Here is a 25754-nt window from a genome sequence, read left to right as displayed (position 1 = left end):
CATTTTATATATCTTCATACATTTTATAGGTGATGTTTTTCTTTTATTATGATGATGATGACTTCCACTTTGAGCGGAGCGACTGTAGCTCCACTAAATGTTGTATGTTATGTCTGTTATTTTTGTTTTTGAAAATTAATAAAAATATATTTTAAAAAAAGACCTAATTTAAGTCCCCAGGTTTTAAAGTTTCCAAGATTGGATACTTACTATATATGATCACAAATATTTCCCAAACTCTTTTCCCACAGAATTTGCAGTTTCTTTTCCCGGAGAAAGCAAGTGCTCAAAGAGCTTAAAAATTGGATTTGATGTCTGGCAACTTGTAAAAAGCCCTTTTTAAAAATAAAATCAGATGATTTTACTCTAGTTTATAAAAAGACATAAAAGAACTTCTTTCCAGCTACTTACTGTACATAAAAGACAACTTCAAACCCTATGGATTATTCTTGTCGAAGTGCCCTGAAAAATAATAAATTATATTTATCATAAATAATATTAATGTTTCCAAATGTAAAATAATGCACTTGGGGAAAAGGAATCCTCAATCTGAGTATTGTATTGGCAGTTCTGTGTTAGCAAATACTACAGAAGAAAAGGATTTAGGTGTAGTGATTTCTGACAGTCTCAAAATGGGTGAACAGTGCAGTCAGGCGGTAGGGAAAGCAAGTAGGATGCTTGGCTGCATAGCTAGAGGTATAACAAGCAGGAAGAGGGAGATTATGATCCCGCTGTATAGAGCGCTGGTGAGACCCCATTTGGAATACTGTGTTCAGTTCTAGAGACCTCACCTATAAAAAGATATTGACAAAATTGAACGGGTCCAAAGACGGGCTACAAGAATGGTGGAAGGTCTTAAGCATAAAACGTATCAGGAAAGACTTCATGAATTCCATCTGTAGAGTCTGGAGGACAGAAGGAAAAGGGGGGACATGATCGAAACATTTAAATATGTTAAAGGGTTAAATAAGGTTCAGGAGGGAAGTGTTTTTAATAGGAAAGTGAACATAAGAACAAGGGGGCCCAATCTGAAGTTAGTTGGGGGAAAGATCAAAAGCAACGTGAGAAAATATTATTTCACTGAAAGACTAGTAGATCCTTGGAACAAACTTCCAGCAGACGTGGTTGGTAAATCCACAGGAACTGAATTGAAACATGCCTGGGATAAACATATATCCATTGTAAGATAAAATACAGAAAATAGTATCAGGGCAGACTAGATGGACCATGAGGTCTTTTTCTGCCGCCAGTCTTCTATGTTTCTATTGTTATTAATATTTACAATATAATAAAATCAATATCAATTATTATTATTAAAATGAATATAAATCACATTTATAATAATATTAATCGTTAATATTTATAATATAGTAATATGAAATTAATAATATTAATCATTATTGTTAGTAACATTATCAAAACTAATTCAATCTTTTTAAAATGCAATTTTAAGCAATTCGTTAACCGGGACCATGCAAGACACCAGACCTCATGGCATTTTGCCCGGGGGACCTGATTAGTTCTGGAGATTTCCTGTCTCCCCATGCAGGGAAAAAAAACAGCATTATTTTAAAATTATATTTATAAACGTCTTTATTTAAAGGAAGACCCAAACAATTGAGGCCACTCAGTATTTGGATGGGAAAGGCAGGCGGAAATTAGAGAAGAGACCCTGGAAGAAGACTGCGAACATTGCTTTCTTGCTGTTGCTGGAGAAGCCCCAGAAAATATTTTAATAATAATAATAATTCTGCCCATTTGTTTCTCTTCCCATGCCTTGAAAGGCGGCAGGCGGAAGGACGCTCCCAGCGTTCTCCTCGTTAGTATAGTGGTAAGTATCCCCGCCTGTCACGCGGGAGACCGGGGTTCGATTCCCCGACGGGGAGATGCCCTATGTTTTTTTTAATTAAAAGAAGTTTAAAATTTTTGGGTATTTTGGGAAGCTTAAAATGAAGCGCAGAAAAACGGGACGAATTGAATTGGTGGGGGTGGGAGCACCCCCCCAGTGTGTGAACGATCGCATGACGTCATGGATGGGGAATCTCCCATGGATGGAATTTTGCCGCTGGTGCTTCCGTCCTCCGCGGTTCACGCCCCCCCCCCCGCCCCCCGCCCCGGTCTTTGTACATAAGGGAGAGGTGGGAAGAAATAAGCGGCTGAAGACCACGTCGCCTCCTCATCTTTGAAGACTTTCCTTCCATCTCTTTCTTGCTTTGATTTTATTATCCCAGTTAATATACTACAATATAACTATACTATGCACTAATATCCTATACATTATATGGTCTTCTACACTATACTATGTTAGGAGTATATGCTGTAATATCAGGCATTAATATAGTCTAATATTAATAATATAATATAATTTCAATATCATTATAAACAAAAATATGTTATCTATCTATCTATCTATCCGTCGATCTATCCGCCTACCTATCTAATCATCTATTTCTCTATTTATCTATCCATAGCTAATCTGTCTGTCTGTCTCTCTATCTGTCTATCTATCCTATCTATCATCTACCTACCTATCTCTATCTATCTATCTATCTATCTATCTATCTATCTATCTATCTATCTATCTATCTATGTAATCTATCTCTAATCTGTCTCTCCTTATATTCTATCTACCTATCTACCTACATCTACCTACCTATCATTTACCTACCTATCATCTTCCTCTACCTATCCAGCTATATCTATCTTTCTATCTATCCATCTCTAATCTCTCCCTCCTTATATTCATTTATTTTCTCTCTGCCTGCCTGCCTACCTACCTATCTCCATCAATCCATCCATCCACCTATTATACCCATCCTTCTATCTATCCTTTATCTCTCTGTTTATCTCTACACATCCATCCATCCGTTTCTTATAATACTATATACGCATTATATAATATAGTTACATTAGTGTGGTATGCTATGTTCTAATTATATTAGAATATCATATGGATTTTATTAGTACCTTGGCAAGACAAGCTGGCGATTCAAAGGTCCCGAAGGACTGTAATCGCTTGGCAGCGCCTTATCCCGCAGCCTTTCCTGCTGCTTCTTCTTTTTTTAAAAAAAGAACAGCACCAGGATTGTTTAGCTTTTTTGGTAGTCTGAGTTCTGACCTACGTGTAAAATCGCACTGCGTCAACCAACAGCTCTTCGCTTCCAAGTCGGGCAGAAGCCTCCTCCCCCCATTCCCTTCCTGTGCACAAAACAAGCGGGGAGGGATGGTGGGTTGAGGGGGGCACCAGCCAAAGAGAAAGTTTCAACCCAATTATTTTTCTCACGAGAATTTTTTTTTAACTTTTAGGAAACATTACACTAAAGAACTGTGATTTCTTTTTTCCCCCTTTTAATTTACATGGAAATGAAGCTCTTAATTTATTGGGAATGGAATCTCGATTTATTCTGAGTAATTGGTGAATTAATTAAAAAGAGTTTTAATCGTTGCACATTTATCCCGGCAAAACGAATGCTGTAAAGTAAACAACCAAGTCGCATTTCCCATAAAACTCCGCAGCGCGCGGAAAGTTTAAATTCAGCACGTGATTGGCTGCAAGCGACAGCCAATCAACACCAAGGAAGCAGTGTATAAATAGCACGCCGGTTGGCAGTTTCTTCCCATTCTTCTCTCCGTGGGTTTCTGGTTTGTGTTCTTCCTTCCTCCTGAAATGGCTCGTACTAAGCAGACCGCTCGCAAGTCCACCGGCGGGAAGGCGCCCCGCAAGCAGCTGGCCACCAAGGCGGCGCGGAAGAGCGCTCCGGCCACGGGCGGCGTGAAGAAGCCTCACCGCTACCGCCCCGGCACCGTGGCCCTGAGGGAGATCCGGCGCTACCAGAAGTCAACGGAGCTGCTGATCCGCAAGCTGCCCTTCCAGCGCTTGGTGCGGGAGATCGCGCAGGACTTCAAGACCGACCTGCGCTTCCAGAGCTCGGCCGTGATGGCGCTGCAGGAGGCGAGCGAGGCTTACCTCGTGGGCCTCTTTGAGGACACCAACCTGTGCGCCATCCACGCCAAGCGTGTCACCATCATGCCCAAGGACATCCAGCTGGCCCGACGCATCCGCGGGGAAAGGGCGTAAAGAAGAAGCGCTTTTGGTTTTCTTTGGTTTTTTTTTTTTAAAGGCTCTTTTAAGAGCCATCCAAATAGTCCAAAAAAGTGCTGGAACCTAACTCCAAATTAAGCAAACGTGGAATCGTGTACATTTTCCTCAACCCCTTCCCTGGCACACTTGGGTTGGTTCAAAGTAGAATAGAAAATTTTGGAGTGGAATGTAATGGTCACATATGTGCTATTAGATATAAAAAGGAATTTTGTCACTACTGGTGCGTATGCTTTCTACATTAAAGAATCATGAGGTACAACGTTTAAACTTTAGGAAACAATTAAATTATTAAGTTATAGTCAAAAGTGGGAGTTGATGGGAATGATTTTATTAAGATTTGCCAACTACTGAAAACACCTATGCCGCCAGGTTTAGGAGACATAACTGACCCCCTTAGCTGTTCCATTAATTGTTTTTAATGCCTGGGATAAACATCCGTCCTAAGGTAAAATAGATTACAATCTTTTTCTGCTGTCAATCTTCTATGTTTCTATTAGATTTGTGCTTTGTATTTGTTGTGAGCCACTTCCAGTCTTCGGAGAGCGGCAGCATACAAGTGTAATAAATTTTATAAGCCGACCTTTGCTTGACGGGCTCATAGCTAGTATGAAACATACGAGCATTGACTCGTTTTCAGGCAACGCGCTGAATTTAAATCCGCGCGCTTGCGGGAATGTTACGTAAAACGCAGCTTCGTTGTTTAAGCATTCATCGAGATTAGTATTAAGTTATGCTTCCTCAGTAGTAGTTTGACAAGTGGTGAGGGAATTATTTCAGCAGAAAAGATTGGGAAATTCTGAAATATTTATACTTAAGTTTCTCATCTTGATCTCTCCTCGAAGGGCTTGGCTTATTCCGTTGAGCCAGGAGGCACATGGCTATTTGAATGAATGAAACCTTTATCATTCCCCTATAAATTTTTAAGCTGTTAAAATTCACTCAAAATCAAGTGTCGAAAAACCTCTACTCGCAACAAGTCCTCGCATACGAGTCAAGCCATTTTAGTTTTTAAGCCACACCTACAATACATTATATAGCGCGCTTGCAAGCCCTTTCAGAAGAAAGTGGGTGGCTCTTAAAAGAGCCTTTGGGGTTGTGGGTCTTCCCTACGGTGCACTCGAAAGCTGCGGTCTACTTGGAGCTGGTGTATTTGGTGACAGCCTTGGTCCCCTCGGAGACGGCGTGCTTGGCCAGCTCTCCGGGCAGTAGGAGGCGGACGGCCGTCTGGATCTCCCGGGAGGTGATGGTGGAGCGTTTGTTGTAGTGGGCCAGGCGGGAAGCCTCGGCTGCGATGCGCTCAAAGATGTCGTTGACGAAGGAGTTCATGATGCTCATGGCCTTCGAGGAGATGCCAGTATCGGGGTGGACCTGTTTGAGCACCTTGTAGACATAGATGGAGTAGCTCTCCTTTCGGGTCTTCCTGCGCTTCTTGTCGCCCTTCTTCTGGGTCTTGGTGATGGCTTTCTTGGAGCCCTTCTTGGGCACGGGAGCGGATTTAGCTGGTTCAGGCATCTTGACACTTCCCTTGCCAACGGAGATATCGCACTGATGCCTGCCAGTCCCGTACGCTCGTATTTATAAGAGCTTTATGCAAATGAAGTCTTCGAATGTCTAATTGACTATTGGCCACCGGAGGAATGTGCCGCGCCCCCGTTTTTCAAATGGTGGATTTCTATAGGGTAAGAAAGCAACGTTTCTATTGGCTGTGACTGTGTAGAGTCGCGCTGTTATTGGTTAGTTTGAACTTAAACGGCTATCCAATGAATGCTTGCCAATTTGAACACCACCGAAGATAGAACTACCCTTAGTTACAAATATTATTTTCAGACATGCGAAATTCTCACGGAGAATTTATGGTTGAAGAGGCCTCAAAGGTGCTTTTTTTTTTCAAGAGGCAGCTGGACTGGTGTGGGTTCCCCCATCTCAGTAAGAGAAAAAAAAAGTCTTTTGAAAAAGAGCACTTTTGAGAAACTAACCTGGATGCCTGAGAATCTCCATATAGACAAGTTTGAGCTTATGTTCTCCTATTTGAAAACGTCGATCCCAGTCACGTTTTTTTTTGCTTTGTTCATTTTTCTGTTGAAGTTTCTTCGGCTTGACCTCCTACAGATTCAGAGATCACTTTTTTAAAAAAGTTTTAAGTATGCAGAATTGTAAGATTTATTTATTTTTTTAATTATTGTTGTTGTTGAAAGGGACTGTCAGGTCATCATGTCCAACCCCCTTCCTGAGCAGGAAATCCTATAGCACTCCAGCCAAATGGCTGTCCAATCTCCTCTTGAAAATGTCCAGAGTCAGAGAGTTCACAACCTCCGCAGGCAGGACGTTCCACTGGTTGATTGCTCTGATGGTCAGGAAGTTCTTCCTTATTTCCAGGTTGAATCTCTCCTTGGTCAGCTTCCAACCATTGTTCCTCATCTGGCCCTCTGGTGCCCTGGAGAATAGAGTGACCCCCTCCTCTCTGTGGCAACCCCTCAAATACCTGCATACTGCTATCATGTACCATCTGGCCCTCCTTTTCTCTAGGCTATCCATGCCCATTTCCCTCAATCTCTCTTCGTAAGTCTTGGTTTCAAGTCCCCTAATCATTTTGGTTGCTCTTTTCTGCACCTTTTCCAGAGTTTCAATGTCTCTTTTGAAGTGTGGTGACCAGAACTGAATGCAGTACTCCAGGTGTGGTCTGACCAGGGCGTAGTAGAGTGGTATTAAGACTTCCCTGGTCTTGGAGTGTATTCCCCTGTTGATGCAGTTTAGGATTGTGTTGGCTTTTTTAGCTGCTGCTGCACATTGCTGGCTCATGTTTAATTGATTATCCACCAAGACTCCGAGGTCTCTTTCACAGTCACTACTGCTAAGAGGGGTTTCTCCCAGGTTGTATGCGTGTCTAGGTTTTTTTTTAACCTAGGTGAACACGGAAGGTTCACTTCCAGCCAACAATTTTGCCCTATGCCGACATTTTACAATGAGTGTAGCAAAAAGATAAGGCTTCTGAGAGACAGTGGTGCGTGGGGTGTGAGAAAGATGAATCCATTCCAGAATTAATAATTTTGAGGACCTTTGTGCAAGAACTGCCGTGGGGAGACCCAGTGTTTAATAAAACCATGACAAGAGGAAGATTGGCTTCCATCCTGTCCACCCACATTTGCTGTAAAGCAGCATTGACTTGTTGCAAGGCCTCTAAATGAATGGCGGTTAATTGAATGAGACCATGGGATGATGAACCCAAAGTGAGTGCAGAAAATAAAGGAGCCAATTGAGAGGTGGTAAGTGAAAATGGAGCTGGGAGTGCCACCCACAGCCCTCATAAGCTCCGTTTTCGTTGGCAGGTTGCAGGAGCCCGAACTGTCCAACTGTTCACTAAGTCTGCACTACTAGTAGTCTTCTCATCATCACCCATCTCCTCCCAATAATGACTGTAAATTTGATCCTTGTATCCTTACCGTTTATATCGTTTATGATTTGATTGCTTATTTAAAACATATGAAGGACGGTTGCAGGAACTGGGGATGGCTAGTTTAATGAAAAGAAAGACCAGGGGAGACAGGATAGCAGCCTTCCAATATCTCAGGGGTTGCCGCAAAGAAGAGGGAGTCAAGCTCTTCTCCAAAGCACCTGAGGACAGAACCAGAAGTAATGGATGGCTTTCCCAAATATGCCCATGTTACACCAACACTCCACAGTCTGCATTGGCTGCCGATCAATTTCCGGTCACAATTCAAAGTGTTGGTTATGACCTATAAAGCCCTTCATGGCACTGGACCAGATTATCTCAGGGACCGCCTTCTGCTGCACGAATCCCAGCGACCAGTTAGGTCCCACAGAGTGGGTCTTCTCCAGGTCCCGTCAACTAAACAAGGCCGCTTGGCGGGACCAGGGGAAGAGCCTTCTCTGTGGTGGCCCCGGCCCTCTGGAACCAGCTCCCCCCAGAGATTAGAATTGCCCCCACCCTCCTTGCCTTTCGTAAGCTCCTTAAAACCCACCTCTGCCGCCAGGCGTGGGGGAATTAAGATTCCCTTCCCCCCTAGGCCTTTACAATTTTATGCATGGTATGTCTGTATGTATGTTTGGTTTTTATATTAATGGGTTTTTAATCGTTTTTAGTATTGGATTATTATTGTACACTGTCTTGTTATTGCTGTTAGCCGCCCCGAGTCTCCGGAGAGGGGCAGCATATCAATCCAATCAATCAATCAATCAATAATAAACAAGGAGAGAAGCAACCTAGAACTAAGGAGAAATTTCCGGACACTGAGAACAATTGACCAGTGGAACAGATTGCCTCCAGACGTTGTGAATGCTGCAACACTGGAACCTTTAAAGAAGATGTTGGATAACCATGTGTCTGAAGTCATGTAGTTTCCTGCCTAAGCAGGGGGCTGGACTAGAAGATCTCCAAGGTCCCTTCCAACCCTGTTGCTGTTATTATTCACAATCATTAAGAATTGTACCTCATGATTCTTGGTGAATGTATTTTTTTTAATGTGCACTGAGAGCATATGCACCAAAGAAAAGTTCCTTGTGTGTCCAATCACACTTGGCCAATAAAGAATTCTAATCTAATAACATAGTTTGGCTAAGGGGCTGTGGGAAGAAGGATTAAATATTTTGGGTTAATATTAACAAGGCAGGATCTTATATTTCCCTAAAGAAGAAATGGAGAAATATGGTCTTGAAGACAGAAAGCAGAATCAAAGTCTTTCTTAACAGCCCTTGCAAATACTTTGTGCCCAACAAGAAAGATTGGGTCAGAAACAAAAACCCTTTCACCCCCAATGATGGGATTAAAAAATTTACATTCTCCTCCTCCCAAATTCTAAGAACAGGATATGACCATGGTCGCCACCCAGAGTCCGATATGAGCTGAGTGGCCTATAAATTTAATAAATGGAATTAAGATTAACCCACTACCATTTATTTTATTTATTTATTTTTATTTATTCATTTGTCCAATACACAAATACATAGGAAGAAAAATAGACATGTAGTAATATATATAAGGGTAAAATGAACTTAGAGGAGAGGATATATGAAGGAAAGAAAATATATATAAGTGAGAGAAAGGAAAGACAATTGGACAGGGGACGAAAGGCACACCAGTGCACTTATGTAAATTTATAATTTGTGATGGGCTTTATAATGGGTTTTTATAATTGTTTTTAATATTTAGATTTGTGCTTTGTATTTGTCGTGAGCCGCTCCGAGCGGCATACAAGTCTAATAAATTATTATTAATTATTATTATTATTTAGAGCATATTTATTATTATTATTATTTAGAGCATATTTATTTTTTAAAAATAATCTTTATTAAAGTTTTTACCTATAAAAATAGAAAGAAAAGAAAAACTATTTGAATGAACAACATACAAAGAAAAAAGAAAGAAAATGGACAAATGAGCATATAAACTTAAACAACACAGTTTTGGTAGTACAGTATTCTATTTATGTACATAAATTGGTTATAGACAGAGTATATTTAATTGCACAATCTGCTAAGGGAGCATTTCCAATATTGCACTGAACTTGATTTTTTTCCCCAACAGAGCAAAAACCTAGAGGGTGGGTAGGAGAACGTGGAATATGTTTTCCTGCATTTAGCAGAATTCGCTATTTGTTTCCAAAACCTGGAGCTCTTTCACAGGGAGAAAAGCAAAACAAAAACTGATTGGAGATGCCGGGGATCGAACCCGGGGCCTCATACATGCAAAGCATGCGCTCTACCACTGAGCTACATCCCCTCCCCGTTGAACCCTCTTCGAGTAAGCATAGACAAAGCGCCTATTCCAGAGGACAAAAAAACCCATTACAATCTCATCCTAAAACGCATTAATTAGAAGGGAACTTCGGGGTCCCCTAACTAACCAGCCCCAAGTAGACTGAAAAATCAGGGATACTGGAATGCCAAAACTTTAAACTACAAATGAAAGCACAATCTTATCTTGAATTGGTTTAAATGCCACTAGTTTAAAAAAAAAAATCCAGTAAATTTATTCGCTCCTTTTCGAAATTAACTAACTTAAAATGTTAAAACGCAACGCTATTTTTCCGCTCCCGAGTTTTACTTTTGCATCGGACACAACTCTTTTGGAAAAATGAAGCGGCCCTGAAAAGGGCCTTTTGTCCGAATCTCTTCGGTTCGTCCCCCCCGTCCGGATTCCATCCCAATTAACCGCCGAAGCCGTATAGGGTCCGGCCTTGGCGCTTCAGAGCGTAGACAACATCCATGGCCGTGACCGTCTTCCTCTTAGCGTGCTCGGTGTAGGTCACCGCGTCGCGGATCACGTTCTCCAGGAAGACTTTCAGGACGCCCCGTGTTTCTTCGTAGATGAGCCCCGAAATCCGCTTGACGCCCCCGCGCCGAGCCAGCCGACGAATGGCGGGCTTTGTAATGCCCTGGATGTTGTCCCGGAGGACCTTCCTGTGCCTTTTGGCGCCTCCTTTGCCCAAGCCTTTCCCGCCTTTGCCTCGCCCAGACATGATCTCAGATCGCAAGCAACAGCCGAACTGACAAAGCTGACTGGGGAAGGGGTTGATATACCACCGAATCGGACCAGAGGGAAAACTAAACTGGCATCTCTCTTTCCCCCCCCGCCCGCCTTTTTCCAACGTTGCGCGTAAACTATCGTCACAAACAATTGAAATGCCTTAAGAGACGTGAAGGACGTTTCTAATCAACATAATTTTCTTGGGGCATTGGGATTACAGTATTTGTCCTGAATGTCACGCTGTGATAAATAAATAGAAAGTATTTACAATTTATATCCTTTATTAAGGTCACTGAAAATTTCATAAGGAACGAAGAAAGGAATATTCCCTGGAGTTAAGCTCAGCTTTTAAATGAATTAAGTGAAGCAATTTGGCATTGATTTGTGAGGTTTCGCCTGAAAGCCTGCATTGCCTAGTGTCCCTGTACTAAGAAAATCTGATTTGCTTAGCTTTTAAAGTTCACATTGTTGCCTCAAAACTCAGGTGCCCCAAATTTGGCATGGAACTGATAATTTGTTGTGAGCCGCCCCGAGTCTTCGGAGAGGGGCGGCATACAAATCCAAATAATAAATAAATAAATAAATAAAATAAATTTGATTCCTGTAAAAAAACACTTTGCAAAAGTTACTGGCCTTTATCTGGAAATACAAACCATTGAAGTAATCCAGGCAAAGCAAACTGCATTTATTAATGGGAGTAAAATATTTTTATGGGGGACAAAAACAAATGCATTTGTGTAGATTTTTGTCTAGACTTATGTTGTAGCCACCCCCCCCAGCTGCATTCATTTTAACGTATGCAGATTAGTGTACATTTAAAGTGACAAGTTAATTGTCAGAAAGCAAATTATTTAATCAGAGTGCATACAGGATAAACTGGGTACAGTATATGGAATATATATGATACTGGTGTGCCTCAGACTTTAACAGGATTCACTATTCTGCCAACACTTAATTTGCACCTTCTCACCTTCATAACACCGTTTAAATGGAAAGACAATTTCCTTGTGTATCCAACACACTTGGGCCAATAAAGAAATTGGTTTAATTCTATTCTAAACGGTGCAAAAACAGACTAGTTTCCACAAGTCAATGGGAAGAATGGAGGGAAAAAACAGATGGGAATTAGCAGAAATGGCCAAATTCATATTTAATATTTTCCTCTTCCTTCCCCTATTATCTGTAAAATTGCATTTTGTTAATTTTTAATTAACAGTGCAGGCTCAGCTCACCAAAACAGAAGTTTGGCCGAAAGTTACCTGTAGCTGTCCACTCACATGTAAAGTAAGCTTTAAAAATGGGAGGTCTAGAAAAATGCAGCTAACACTGTAGCGATCATTAGGTTTGAAAAAATACAGGCAGAAGACAAAATTCTAGCATGTTTTTACTCTGGATGGTTCAGAAACTGTCCAGTGGGTTATATTCAATTAATATTTTTTCCCTTCAATTTAGATAGGGGAGGGAAAGACATAAATCTGGCAATGATATAAACAAACCGCAAAACGACCTCAGTCTTTTCGAGGAAAATGTGAGCGGCTCTTAAAAGAGCCTTTGGGTTTGAGGGTGGCAGATCTTCCCTGCGGTCCACCCGAAAGCTGCGGTCTACTTGGAGCTGGTGTATTTGGTGACAGCCTTGGTCCCCTCGGAGACAGCGTGCTTGGCCAGCTCTCCAGGCAGCAGGAGGCGGACGGCCGTTTGGATCTCCCGGGAAGTGATGGTGGAGCGCTTGTTGTAATGGGCCAGGCGGGAAGCCTCGGCTGCGATACGCTCGAAAATGTCGTTGACGAAGGAGTTCATGATGCTCATGGCCTTCGAGGAGATACCGGTATCGGGGTGGACCTGTTTGAGCACCTTGTAGACGTAGATGGAATAGCTCTCCTTTCGGGTCTTCCTGCGCTTCTTGTCGCCCTTCTTCTGGGTCTTTGTGATGGCTTTCTTGGAGCCCTTCTTAGGCACAGGAGCGGACTTGGCAGGCTCAGGCATCTTCGCTCTTTCTTTTACGCTGGGAGGCAGTAAAATGACGAACTTCGTTCTCTCGCTCCCTTTTATAAGCAGCCGTATGCTAATGAAGGCGCTCGCAATGTCACGCTGCTGTTGGTCTGTACGATTTGGGCGGGAAAGTGGAACCTCCAATCAGAAAGCTCGACGCGTTCGTTCGTTATTGGAGAAAGAGAAAACAATGGCTTGAATGCGCTCCGGAGTTGTTTTCTGATTGGTTACGCCAGGCTTCTCTTTCATTGGTCTATTTTGAAGCCGAATTGCTGTGGGTGAAAAGGGAATTGTGGTGGGTTTTTAAAAGCAAATCAAATCAATAAATTGCACAAAATAAGGAAAATCGGAAGCCGTATGAATAGTTTCAGAAAACTTTTGGCCTGTTGGCATCCGGCTGCTTTGCCTCAGCAGTGTCTACGGAGTCCAATGGGTTGGAGGCAGCCGTCTGAGGAAGATTCAACCGCAAAATTAATGAAAGAGAAACCTGGAAAAATGACCCGCAATGATATTTATTAGCACCGAATTATCTAATTATGAGTTGTCCTTAAAACGGAGGATGAATTCTCTTCCAGGTTACACCTAATGGCAAAGCATTATAGAAGGCAAACTCTGTCAAAATTTATAAATTAACAGAAAGAGAATCTCATTGAAGTCCAATTCAGTGACTAAGAACTTCACCAAACTATCAGAATTTCTTTGTCCCAAGAAGAGATCCCATACTTTATATAGTTGTAAGATAAGAAAGCACATTTTAGAGATCCCCTGGCATATTAGTAGTATTTTGAAGTGGAAAATACTTGAAGTATACTTCTCTCACATATCTACATTTTAAAAGGCATTGCCTTTCATTTCAGGAACATTGATGCTGCTTTAATCCCACTGAAATAAGTGACATTTTAGTGATTTCTTTCTGTTGATTTAGTTGACATTACGGCGAGTCTTTTGGATCTAGTTCCATTCAGATATATTTTAATTAAATGACATTTGAATTGCTCAACAATCAGCTAACGTTCTTGCATCAAGTTTACTCAATTGAAATGCCTCCATGACTTTGAGCCACAGATTGTCTGGTTTTGAAAGCTCTTTATTCGTCTTTAAATCAATAGATTATACACCATATAACATATCAATACAAATACCTACTAATTCTTATATCAATTCTCACATTTTTTCTTTCTACACACAAGAATACATTTATTATATTATACATATACTGTACACCCCTTATTATTTTTCTACATAATGTCGTATCACCTAAAAACGTCTGCGCCATACGCAGATCCACCCCCTCAATATTTTCTAAACTCTAAACTTCCTTAATTATACCATTTACTTAAATAAACTACAAATCTTTTAAACTATCCTGCTCTCACTTCCCTCTTTTATAAATTACCTTTTACTAACTAATATTTTACAACAGCACGAAGCTTGGAAACTTCAGCCTCATGATGGTGAATGTGATTTCGCCGAAACGTCGCATAAACATGCAAAATATTACACAGGGCAAAACCCGAACTCAGAACAATCTACATATATATATACATATATATATACACACACACACACACACACACACACGTATTAGAAATTGGAAATTAAATGTATGAATTACAAATATAATATTCATTTATTTTATTTATTTATTTATTGGATTTGTATGCCGCCCCTCTCCGTAGACTCCCATTTATGATATAAATTGTAACAATAAGGATATCTTTTACTTACATAGTTTGAGAAATATATTATCGATACAAGAATGTTATGTATTACTATGTATAATACTATCACTTTCCAAAACCCCTTGATTTTGTATCCTTTCCCCTTACCTTTTTTCCCCCTGTTTATACTTCCCTTCCCTTTTTTATTAATAAATAAACTTTTTTTTTAAAAAAAAAAATTTTAAAGAAAGCTGAAATGGTTCTGCTGGCCTACACTTTCAACCTAGAAGTTTCTTCATTTAGGTTATCTGTTCATGATATGAAAATAAAAATTGTCCTTTAGTATATCTTCTAACGTTGACCCCAGAAATACTCACAAGGCACTTCAGAAGAAGATGGAGACCAGATCTCTGGAGTGAAAATCAAGAACAGCATGAGTAAAGGTGTTGTGGGCACTCAGTCAATGGACGTTGAGGAACAAGGTAGGAATAAAGATTTTTCTTTACTCCGTGGAAGGAAAAGTTGCAAACTTTTACTAGCAAGAAGGAACTCTTAAAATGGTATTTATAGGAGGTAAACCAGGAAGGTTGAGTTCTTCTCCAAAAGCAAAGTTGTTCAGCAGGTAAAAATATATTTATTTTTCCTTTAATGAAACTGGTTCACGTTCGGTACCTAATTTCTTTATAGAGCACTGCACACCAAGACAACTAGATACAAGAACAATTTTCCCCAAATGCCATCACTCTGCTAAATAAATAATTCCCTCAACACTCAAAACTATTTACTAAATCTGTACTACTATTATTACTAGTTTTTTCCTCATCATTCCTATTACCCATCTCCTCCCACTTATGATGTTACTTGTTGCTTGTATCCCAGTTAACTGTTGTTCAAAAAATCATACATCACAATGTACTCCTTGTTAGTGACTACTTTACCTTTAACAACAACAGAGGGGCACGCAATAGATACAAACTAAATGTAAATTGCTCCAAACTGGACTGCAGAAAATATGATTTCAGGAATAGAATGGTCATTGCCTGGAATTCAATACTGGACTCTGTTGTTTCCGCCCCCGATCCCAAAATCTTCAACTTTACATTATCCACAATAGACCTCTCCCCTTTTCTAAAGGTCTGTAAGGGGCGTGCATAAGTGCACCTTCATACCTACCATCCCTGTCATAATGTCTTTTTATCTTTTTTATCTCTCCTTTATACTTACATTACGTTAAACATACTACAATACAATACTATATTTGTATGACAAATAACTGAATGACTGAATAAACAAATACATAAAAAATAAATAAAAATAAAGTTTATATTAATATTGATTGTTTCCTGATTGCTTATTTGAACTCTATGACAATCATTAAATGTTGTATCTCATGTCATGATTCTTGACAAATGTATATACTGAAAGCATATGCACCAAAGACAAATTCCTTGTGTGTCCAATCACACTTGGCCAATAAAGAATTCTATTCTATTCTATCACAGTACAGATATACAGTATATCCAAACTAAACTCTGTTGTTTCTCTGTGTCATAATAATGTATGCAGGCATATGATTTATTTTGTCATAGTTATGTAGTGTATATTAGAGGTGGAGACCCTTTGAGAGCTACATGCATGTAACGGAATTCTATTTTAATGTATGCCGATTAGTGTACATTCAAAGTGACAATAAAATTATTCGAAGTTTTAAGTATTTCTTAAGCTTCGAGATTTCAACTCCCAAAATTTCCCAGCCAGTTCGGCTGAGATCTTGGAAGAAAGAAGGAAGGAAGAAAGGAAGGAAGGAAGGAAGGAAGGAAGGAAGGAAGGAAGGAAGGAAGGAAGGGAATGACCTGGGATTAGCAATTTCATAAAGATAGACAGAACAGAATATTAAACCCTTGAACCAGTGTTCCTCAACCTCAGCACCTTTAAAATGAGTGGTCTTTCCAGTCCCAGAATTCATAACTGGCTTGGGAATTCTGGGAGTTGGAGTCCTCACAACTCACAACTGCAGAAAAAACAATACTGCCAACCTGCCTTCCATTGAAGACCTGTATACTGCACGAGTCAAAAAGAGGGCAGTGAAAATATTTATTGACCCCTCGCATCCTAGACATAAATTGCTTCAACTCCTACTCTCAAAATGTCACTACAAAGCACTGCACACCAAGACAACTAGACATAAGAACAGCTTTTTCCTGAACGCCATCACTGTACTAAACAAATAGTTCCTCCAACTCTGTCAAACTAGAAAAGAATAGAATAGAATTTTTTATTGACCAAGTGTGATTGGACACACAAGGAATTTGTCTTGGTGCATATGCTCTCAACGTACATAAAAGAAAAAGATACAATTGTCAAGAATCATGTAGTACAACACTTAATGATTGTCATAGGGGTCAAATAAGCAATGAAGAAACAATATTAATAAAAATCTTAGGATACAAGCAACAAGTTACAGTCATATGGTCCTAAGTGGGAGGAAAAGGATGATAGGAATGATGAAAAAAACTAGTAGAATAGAAGTGCAGATTTAGTAAAAAGTCTGACAGTGTTGAGGGAATTATTTGTTTAGCAGAATGATGACATTCAGGAAAAAACTGTTCTTGTGTCTAGTTGTCTTGGTGTGCAGTGCTGTGTAGCGATGTTTTGAGGGTAGGATGTAGCGATGTTTTGAAACAGTTTGTGTCCAGGATGTGAGGGGTCAGTAAATATTTTCCCCGCCCTCTTTTTGACTCGTGCAGTATACAGGTCCTCAATGGAAGGCAGGTTGGCAGCCATTGTTTTTTCTGCAGTTCTGATTCTCCTCTGAAGTCTGTGTCAGTTGTGTTGGGTTGCAGCACCAAACCAGACAGTTTACTAAGCTATTTACTAAGTCTGCACTACTATTACTACTAGTTTCTTCTCATCATTCCTATCACCCATTTCCTTCAACATACGACTGTATGACTGTAAGTTGTTGCTTGTATCCTTAAGATTTTTTATTAATATTGATTGTTTCTTCATTGCTTATTTTACCCCTATGACAATAATTAAGTGTTGTACCTCATGATACTTGACAAATGTATCTTTTTCTTTTATGTACACTGAGAGCATCTGCACCAAAGACCAATTCCTTGTGTGTCCAATCACACTTGGCCAATAAAATAATTCTATTCTATTCTATTAAACTTTCTGTTGTTGAGAAGCATTGCTTTAAGCCTTGATGTACACCCGTTGCCACTTGGTCAGTAGGCCATGAAACCCTGAAATAAAAAACCAGAGTCATTGGATTGTGATTTACAAAGTTTCCACCATGGCTGGGTCTGACACACCAATGTGTTCCATAAATGTTCTTTGGGCAAAGGGAGAAAATTAGCCTTCTCATGTTCTGTCTCAAAGCTTACGAGGCAGATGGGTTCTCTTTGATGTTCTGCAAGAAGAAAGCCAAGCGGCTGGGTGCAAAATTGCAAGAGATAAAAATAAACCTTGAAGTCTTCATGAGGCCTCTGAAGTCAAAGGAAACATTTCTTATTCTTGTGGAGGGAAATAACCAGTCATTTGGTTCCATTCTTCAAGGAGATATGCAAGTTGTGGTCGAATGCTTTTTTTGGTTTTTGTAAATAGCTGCACACATAAAGGCAGACCACATCTAAAGCTTTGTTGTGTGAAAATTGGAACCCGGACTCTTTTCTAGAAGCCTGAAGAACGTGACAGAACAGGGGAAGTGGAAAGTTAGCATAATATCAGCCTTAAAGCTCATTTCTATGGCTTTGCAGAAGGAAACCTGAGCTAATCGTAGTTTCTTTTTCACTAACTTTGCCTTCATAACAATGAAGTGGTCTGTGAAAAGTTTTTCACAGGGGATAGGGGTTAGTTTTCTGTTTGTTTTCATAATCTGATTTTACCTCAGGCCCTTCCAGACACTCAAATTATGAATCGCGGAAAGCGTTTCCCAAAATATGAGTAGCTCCGGTGATTTCTTGGTCAGTTTCACTTGATTCATTTCAACGACCTTCAAACTGAATCAGAGTTTGGTGAAATTAGCCCTATGGTTCAACCGCAGAAAAGTAACGGGGAGGGGTTTTTTGTTTTTTGTTTTTGAATTGTTGGTTTAAAGATGTGGCTGTGTGAACCCTAAGTTTATGTAAATAAATCAGAGGAATATCCTGGAGATCTAGCTAGTTGAATGGCATCTGCCTCACAGGTCCCAGCGACCAACAAAGTTGCACAGAATCGGCCTTCTCCAGACCCCATCAACTAAACAATGCTGGCTGGTGGGACTGCGGGGAAGAGCCTTTTCTATCATGGCCCTGGTTCTCTGGAACCAACTTCTCCCACTCTCCCTGCCTTCCGAAAAGCATTTAAAACACACCTGTGTCAGCAGGCCTGGGGCCGCTAAGCAATGGTCCTCCACACTGGCCACTGGCATGTATGAGTGATGATTATATGTTCTTATATTGGGCTAATTTTTATTGCTCCTATTTATATATTACATATTTTTAAATTGTTTACTAGTTTTATTGTTGTAAGCCGCCCTGAATCTGTGAGGAAAAGGGCGGCCAGTACATTTAATAAATATAAATATTATTCAAGAAGCTGTGCCAGCCATAATAAAAGAGCCGGGGTGGCACTGAAGCTGACTGTAGATCTATAGGTCAGTGGTTCAAATCTCATCACTGGCTCAAGGTTGACTCAGGCCTTCCATCCTTCCGGGGTGGGTCAAATGAGGACCCAGATTGTGGGGGCAATAGGCTGGCTCTGTTAAAAAGTGCTATTGCTAACATGTTGTAAGCTGCCCTTAGTCTAAGGAGAAGGGCGGCATAAAAATCGAATAAATAAATAAATAAATATGAAATTCAGCCAACTCCCGCCTAAGGTGAAAGCAGAAGGCATGGGTGGAAGCGGCGCTGGCAGCATTTATGCTTCTGGCAGCACCCGTTCACTTAGCTAACCAGCCTGAGGTGGGAGGACAACCCAGGAAGGAGAGCGCAGGAAACACGAAGCAAAATTATCACCCCAGTGAGCAACACTGTTAAGGTTGTAAGTTGAGAACTTAACAGTTCACTTGAACAATAATGATCTTTCAAGCCACTCCCACCTGATCACATGGCTGGCAAGCCACTCCTACACAGTCACATGACCATTAAGCCACACCCACAAAAAAGTCACACCCACAGTGTGGTAGTAAAAAATTTGGCTGCCCATTACTGAGCAAAATCTCCCATGGGGACGCGTGTGTGTGCTCATGCTATGGTGAGTTTTTTGCTTCTGTGCAAAAAACCTCACCAAAACACTCACACATGTGCGACTCCTTGCAAGAACTTCGCTCAAACGGACGCTCAGGTGCCAGAACCATAGTGCTGCGTGCAATTGGGCATTACTGGTAGGAACCCACCACTGACACTGTCCCCTTGTCTCCTGGGAGAATCTGCAAAAATTGTCTTGAGGCCTGCAAATCACTATATCCAAATTGCACCTGGCTGAGTATCTTGAACTGGGTTTTCATGCTGATTACAAAAATGGTTTGTAAAATTTGCATTCAACCACAGCTTGTTTATCCCCTGGAGAATGGACCTGTATGACTGTTTTTTTCCACTGACAAGTACGAGCAAATATTTCCTTTGTGTTCAGACACATCAGAGAAACTACAGAATTTCATTTTTCTTGTCAACTTATATTTAGACGACTGGCCAAACTTGTTTAACCACCGTACTTAACAAACGCAATCGCATCCTGTCAGTAAAACCAACCCTGACCAACAATTAGTGAGAACTTGTTGCTTCTTGTGGCTCTCAAGCTTGACTTCTAGTAGATGCCGTTCTCTGACTGCCTGGTTTGTCCACCCCAATAATAATAATAATAATAATAATAATAATAATAATAATAATAATAATAATAATTTATTAGATTTGTATGCCGCCCCTCTCCGTAGACTCGGGGCGGCTCACAGCATACAATAAAACAATTCATGACAAATCTAATAGATTTAAAAAACATTTTAAAACCCCATTATTAAACCAGACATACACGCAGACATACCATACATAAATTGTATAGGCCCGGGGGAGAGGGGGGGGATGACGGCAGAGATGAGTTTTAAGGAATTTACGGAAGGCAAGGAGGGTGGGGGCAGTTCTAATCTCCGGGGGGAGCTGGTTCCAGAGGGTCAGGGCCACCACAGAGAAGGCTCTTCCCCTGGAACCCACCAGACGACATTGTTTAGTCAACGGGACCCGGAGAAGGCCAACTCTGTGGGACCTAATCTATTACAACCACACACCCCCGCAGGAAGGAGTAAACATTTTGCACCCCCCTCAACTCTCTGATCTGGGCCCCAATGGAATTTTAATGTTAATATTTATTATTTTATTTATTATAAGCTGAAAGGGAAAGGCTTATCTACCCACGTACCTGGGAGTAAGTCACACTGACCTCAGTGGAGCCTGTTTTCGATTAGGCAGGCATAGGCTACCATGGTTAAGGCCCTCTTTTGACATGGGGTCAGGCCAGGTCACATTGGTCTAACACCTGGCAACTTCAAATATCAACCAGCAAATGTTCTACCCTCCACATCGGCAAAAAGAATCCGAACCTCATATACAAACTGAATAAACAAAATCTCACAACCAACCCCGACTCAGTAAAAGACCTTGGAATACTAATATCAAATGACCTAAGTGCTAAAGCCCACTGCAACAATATCGCCAAAAAGGCTTCTAGAGTTGTTAACCTGATCCTACACAGCTTCTGCTCCGGCAATCTCAAACTACTCACCAGAGCCTACAAAACTTTTACCAGACCCATCCTTCAATATAGCTCATCTGTCTGGAACCCATACCACATCTCGGACATCAACACCCTCGAAAACGTCCAAAGATATTCCACCAGAAGAGCCCTTCAGTCTTCCACTCGAAACAGAATACCCTACGAAAATAGACTAACAATCCTGGGTCTAGAAAGCTTAGAACTACGTCGCCTAAAACACAATCTAAGTATTGCCCACAAGATCATATGCTGCAATGTTCTACTTGTCAATGACTACTTCAGCTTCAACCGCAACAACACAAGAGCACGCAACAGATTCAAACTTAATATTAACCGCTCCAAACTTGACTGTAAAAAATATGACTTCAGCAACCGAGTTGTCGAAGCGTGGAACTCATTACCTGACTCAGTACGGTCAACCCCTAACTGCCAACATTTTCCCCTTAGACTATCCACGATTGACCTCTCCAGGTTCCTTAGAGGTCAGTAAGGGGCATACATAAGTGCACCAGTGTGCCTTATGTCCCCTGTCCAATTGTCTCTCCTTATCTCATTTATCTTTTCTTCCTTTCAAATATGTTCACCTATACTTTTATATCTTTTCTTCTATTCTTTTCTTTATTTATATTATTACATATCTATTCTCTTCAATGTGTATTATGTATTGGACAAATAAATAAATAAATAAATAAAAATAAATAAAATAATCAAGCCGATGTTTTGGGGTCCATAAGCGTCGCCTCTGCCGGGCATTCACAGCGAATGGTGTGGAAGGAGGCTTTAAAATGCCACTCAAAGCTTGCGCCCAGCTGCAGAGGATGCTCCTTCTGGTCCAGCACCAGGTTCACTATGCCGTTTGTGGCTACCGCAGCGCCCACCAAGAAGAACAAGAACATTCGCAGCTGCGAATGTCATACCTAAAAAAAAGTTCCATAACATTTACCTAATTGCAATTGTATATTTGTACTTTGGAACAATTGCATTTCTCTAAAACTGGCCGAGTCCTACATACATTTTTGCCAAAAATGGAGACCAAAGAAAAGTTGTCTATCGAAGCCATGTATCACTGCCTTTTGATGCCCTCAACATGCTGTATGTTTCCTTGCTGTTTGTGGGAAGAGGAGGTCGCTGTACAACACCGTCTCTTCTTCCTCTGGTGGGAGATGGTCCTCCATCACTGGTCCAGGTGGAGAAAGACTGGAGGAGATCTGACAGAGGCTGTAGATGACCTCTGACTCCTGGGGAAAAGAAAAGAAATCTGAGAGCGTCACTCGCAGGTTAAAATGCACCTGTAGGGTCCTTTGCGCTCTCTAAATTTGGTGGTTTTTCTTGCAGACGTTTCATTACCCAGCTAGGTAACATCATCAGTGCTAGAAGGAAAGGGATTTTTGCCCAGAGGAGGTGGAGGACTGCAGGACCCCTGCTGCTTTCTGAGCTTGGTAGTTTTCTTCCAGAGGTTTCATAACCCAGCTAGGCAACATCATCAACAATATCATCTTCAGTGAGGGCAACATACAAGTCTAATAAATTATTATTATTATTATTATTATTATTATTATTATTATTATTACTAATGAAACATCTGCAAGAAAAGAAGCAAGCTCAGAGATCAACAAAGGGCCCCAGGGTTTGACCCTGAACTACAAAATATTCTCCTCTTTTAATGTCGTGTCCCAGGAACTAATCAAAAGCCAAGTATTTTTCCATAATTTTAGAGCATCCTTAAAAAGAAATGAAGTTGACTTGGAACCTCGAGACTTATTTGTAGAAAGATTCAGAACTGCTAAATTCTGTAAGTGTCTCGACTGGAGCCAAAGAAATCAAGGATCCTTGCTCACACAGGTCAAACCTTTTTCTATTAACACCCCAGGATCTATGTTAGCAATAGCAATAGCAATAGCCCTTAGATGTATATATATATATATATATATCACATCACAATGTTTAACAGCACTCTCTGAGCCATTTACAGAGTCAGCGTATTGCTCCCAACAATCTGGCTCCTCCTTTTATCAACCTCAGAAATACGGAAGGACAGGTCAACATTGAGTGACTCAGGATTGAACTGCTGGCTCTGGGCAGAGTCAGTCTGCAATACAGCATTCGAACCATAGTGCCCAAGGGCGAAATTCAACATTTTTCCCTACCGGTTCTGTGGGTGTGGCTTGGGGGAATCATATGACTGAGTGGGCATGGCCAACTTATTTATTTATTCAATTTTTATTCCGCCCTTCTCCTTAGACTCAGGGCAACTTACAACATGTTAGCAATAGCACTTCTTAACAGAGCCAGCATATTGCCCCCACAATCTGGGTCCTCCTTTTACCCACCTCGGAAAGATGGTAGGCTGAGTCAATCTTGAGCCGGTGATGAGATTTGAACCACTGACATACAGATTTACAGTCAGCTTCAGTGGCCTGCAGTACAGCACTCTACCTGCTGCGCCACCCCGGCTCTTGACATAACTCATGGCAAGGTGTGGCGGCATCAGTGAAGGCTTCCTGTCTTTGGCGCTACAGGTGCACTCTCCGAGCCAAATGTCCAGCAGGTTTACGCATACCATTCGTGCAAGATTTAGCTTCTGCACATGCGCAGCAAGTGAAAGCTTGTGTGAGGATGCGCGCAGGAGTGAAATTTTGGTGATTTTTGATGATATTTTTTGCCTGCTAACCTGGCCTGGTCTTGATTGAGGCATTAGGAGGATTGTTCTTAATCAGTCTTATTTTTGCACGAGCAATGGCTGAGTGACTGCGGATCAACTCCCCCCAGACATTAGAACGGCCCCCCACCCTCCTTGTCTTTCGCAAACTACTCAAGACCCACCCTTGTCGCCAGGCATTGGGGAGTTAAGATATTCCTTCCCCCTAGGCCATTACAAGTTATGCATGGTATGTTTGTGTGTATGTTTGGTTTTTACAATTAGGGTTTTTAGTTGTTTTATTAAATTGGATTGTTACATGTTGTTTTTTTATCATTGTTGTTAGCTGCCCCGAGTCTGCAGAGAGGGGCGGCATACAAATCCAATAAATAAATAAATAAATAAATAAATGAATGAATAGAAAAGGATTTAGGGGTAGTGATTTCTGACAGTCTCAAAATGGGTGAACAGTGCAGTCAGGCGGTAGGGAAAGCAAGTAGGATGCTTGGCTGCATAGCTAGAGGTATAACAAGCAGGAAGAGGGAGATTATGATCCCGCTATATAGAATGCTGGTGATACCACATTTGGAATACTGTGTTCAGTTCTGGAGACCTCACCTACAAAAAGATATTGACAAAATTGAACGGTTCCAAAGACGGGCTACAAGAATGGTGGAAGGTCTTAAGCATAAAACGTATCAGGAAAGACTTCATGAACTCCATCTGTATAGTCTGGAGGACAGAAGGAAAAGGGAGGACATGATCGAAACATTTAAATATATTAAAGGGTTAAATAAGGTCCAGGAGGGAAGTGTTTTTAATAGGAAAGTGAACACAAGAACCAGGGGACACATTCTGAAGTTAGTTGGGGGAAAGATCAAAAGCAACATGAGAAAATATTATTTTACTGAAAGAGTAGTAGATGCTTGGAACAAACTTCCAGCAGCCGTGGTAGATAAATCCACAGTAACTGAATTTAAACATGCCTGGGATAAACATATATCCATCCTAAGATAAAATACAAAAAATAGTATAAGGGCAGACTAGATGGACCATGAGATCTTTTTCTGCCGTCAGACTTCTATGTTTCTATGAATGAATGAATGAATGAATGAATGAATGAATGAATGAATGAATGAATGAATGAATGAATGAATACATACATACATACATACATACATACATACATACATAAATCACACCATCAGTCGCCAGAAGAGATTCCACGAACCTGCTTGAACTTTCCAGGTTTTCCCAGCCTGGACTGAATTAGAGCCTTTATGAATCTCATAAAAGGTACCTCGACAGGTGTTCTTGCTGCTGGACGGTGGTTCATCCCATGATCCTTTGTTTCTTCTTTGGCTTCCAGTCCTTCCCAAGATGGCAATTAGCAAGACAGCAATAGAAAGAGAAAGTTTAAAAAAAAGAGGAAGAGGGAGGGTGAGGCTTCATCCCACATCTCCTGCCCCATCATTCTAATCTCTCAGTTGAGGTCTCCACCCACAAGAAGCCACCTCTGTCTCTAGGTAGGATGGCTCCACTAAGAGAGTTAAACTAACTGTCTTACTCTCTCTTTATATTTTCCAAACCTCTTAAAGGCCGTAACTTAATCACTGTCTTGTTTAGCAACGGAAACTTTGGCCTCCGTTGTGGCCGTAAGTCAAGAACTGCTTTAGACTTAGTCATATGTGCCTGGATTATTTCACTTACTATTCTTCTTATTCTTCTTCTGGTAATAAAAGGCAAATGGAACCAGCGGGATTATCAAAAGAATCGCTATCCAGGCATATCTGCTCACAAGGTCTGAATCTTTGGTCCAAACTGGCTCAACAAATGAAGAAAAAGGCTGAGTAAGTATTTCTTGGCAGAACATCTTAGCCCACTCTGTTCTTCAAAATTTAGATCCGTTAGATTTTGCCCAAGATTTATTTTCGGTAATATTGTTTGGGCATAACATAGATATAGGGGGGAAATGATCGAAACATTTAAATATATTAAAGGGTTAAATAAGGTCCAGGAGGGAAGTGTTTTTAATAGGAAAGTGAACCCAAGAACAAGGGGACACAATCTGAAGTTAGTTGGGGGAAAGATCAAAAGCAACATGAGAAAATATTATTTGACTGAAAGAGT

The 25754-nt window shown here is 40.8% G+C and overlaps 4 protein-coding genes, 1 long non-coding RNA gene and 2 other non-coding genes across 7 annotated transcripts; 2 read left to right on the top strand and 5 right to left on the bottom strand.

The window, feature by feature from the left end:
* Positions 1-1814: 1814 nt before the first annotated feature.
* TRNAD-GUC (transfer RNA aspartic acid (anticodon GUC)) lies at positions 1815-1886 on the top strand. The gene has a single exon. It is a non-coding gene; the product is annotated as a tRNA-Asp (tRNA).
* A 1757-nt stretch (positions 1887-3643) lies between these two features.
* LOC139175917 (histone H3) lies at positions 3644-4264 on the top strand. Its single transcript, XM_070767311.1, has one exon. It carries the CDS (start codon positions 3668-3670, stop codon positions 4076-4078), a length of 411 nt encoding a protein of 136 aa, XP_070623412.1. The 5' UTR covers positions 3644-3667; the 3' UTR covers positions 4079-4264.
* A 906-nt stretch (positions 4265-5170) lies between these two features.
* LOC139154996 (histone H2B 8-like) lies at positions 5171-5636 on the bottom strand. Its single transcript, XM_070730167.1, has one exon. It carries the CDS (start codon positions 5612-5614, stop codon positions 5234-5236), a length of 381 nt encoding a protein of 126 aa, XP_070586268.1. The 5' UTR covers positions 5615-5636; the 3' UTR covers positions 5171-5233.
* A 4131-nt stretch (positions 5637-9767) lies between these two features.
* On the bottom strand, positions 9768-9839 carry TRNAA-UGC (transfer RNA alanine (anticodon UGC)). The gene has a single exon. It is a non-coding gene; the product is annotated as a tRNA-Ala (tRNA).
* Positions 9840-10198: 359 nt separating this feature from the next.
* On the bottom strand, positions 10199-10589 carry LOC139153376 (histone H4). The gene has a single exon (XM_070727204.1). The coding sequence runs from the start codon at positions 10576-10578 to the stop codon at positions 10267-10269; it is 312 nt and encodes a 103-aa protein (XP_070583305.1). The 5' UTR covers positions 10579-10589; the 3' UTR covers positions 10199-10266.
* A 1528-nt stretch (positions 10590-12117) lies between these two features.
* On the bottom strand, positions 12118-12587 carry LOC139154911 (histone H2B 8-like). The gene has a single exon (XM_070730011.1). It carries the CDS (start codon positions 12567-12569, stop codon positions 12189-12191), a length of 381 nt encoding a protein of 126 aa, XP_070586112.1. The 5' UTR covers positions 12570-12587; the 3' UTR covers positions 12118-12188.
* A 9399-nt stretch (positions 12588-21986) lies between these two features.
* On the bottom strand, positions 21987-25415 carry LOC139154734 (uncharacterized). The gene is made up of 3 exons (XR_011556967.1): positions 25335-25415; positions 24925-24995; positions 21987-22224 (listed from the first exon to the last, which is right to left on the bottom strand). It is a non-coding gene; the product is annotated as an uncharacterized lncRNA (long non-coding RNA).
* Positions 25416-25754: the final 339 nt, after the last annotated feature.

This window comes from Erythrolamprus reginae, chromosome Z (assembly GCF_031021105.1).
Source record: "Erythrolamprus reginae isolate rEryReg1 chromosome Z, rEryReg1.hap1, whole genome shotgun sequence".
Lineage (NCBI taxonomy): Eukaryota > Metazoa > Chordata > Lepidosauria > Squamata > Dipsadidae > Erythrolamprus > Erythrolamprus reginae.
Note: the sequence above shows the minus strand (reverse complement) of the source record. Positions and strands in the feature narration are given on the sequence as shown.

Bases quoted from the DNA above. Each gene is read 5' to 3' on its own strand.
- LOC139175917 (XM_070767311.1), top strand. From the start codon at position 3,668: ATGGCTCGTACTAAGCAGACCGCTCGCAAGTCCACCGGCGGGAAGGCG.
- LOC139154996 (XM_070730167.1), bottom strand. From the start codon at position 5,614: ATGCCTGAACCAGCTAAATCCGCTCCCGTGCCCAAGAAGGGCTCCAAG.
- LOC139153376 (XM_070727204.1), bottom strand. From the start codon at position 10,578: ATGTCTGGGCGAGGCAAAGGCGGGAAAGGCTTGGGCAAAGGAGGCGCC.
- LOC139154911 (XM_070730011.1), bottom strand. From the start codon at position 12,569: ATGCCTGAGCCTGCCAAGTCCGCTCCTGTGCCTAAGAAGGGCTCCAAG.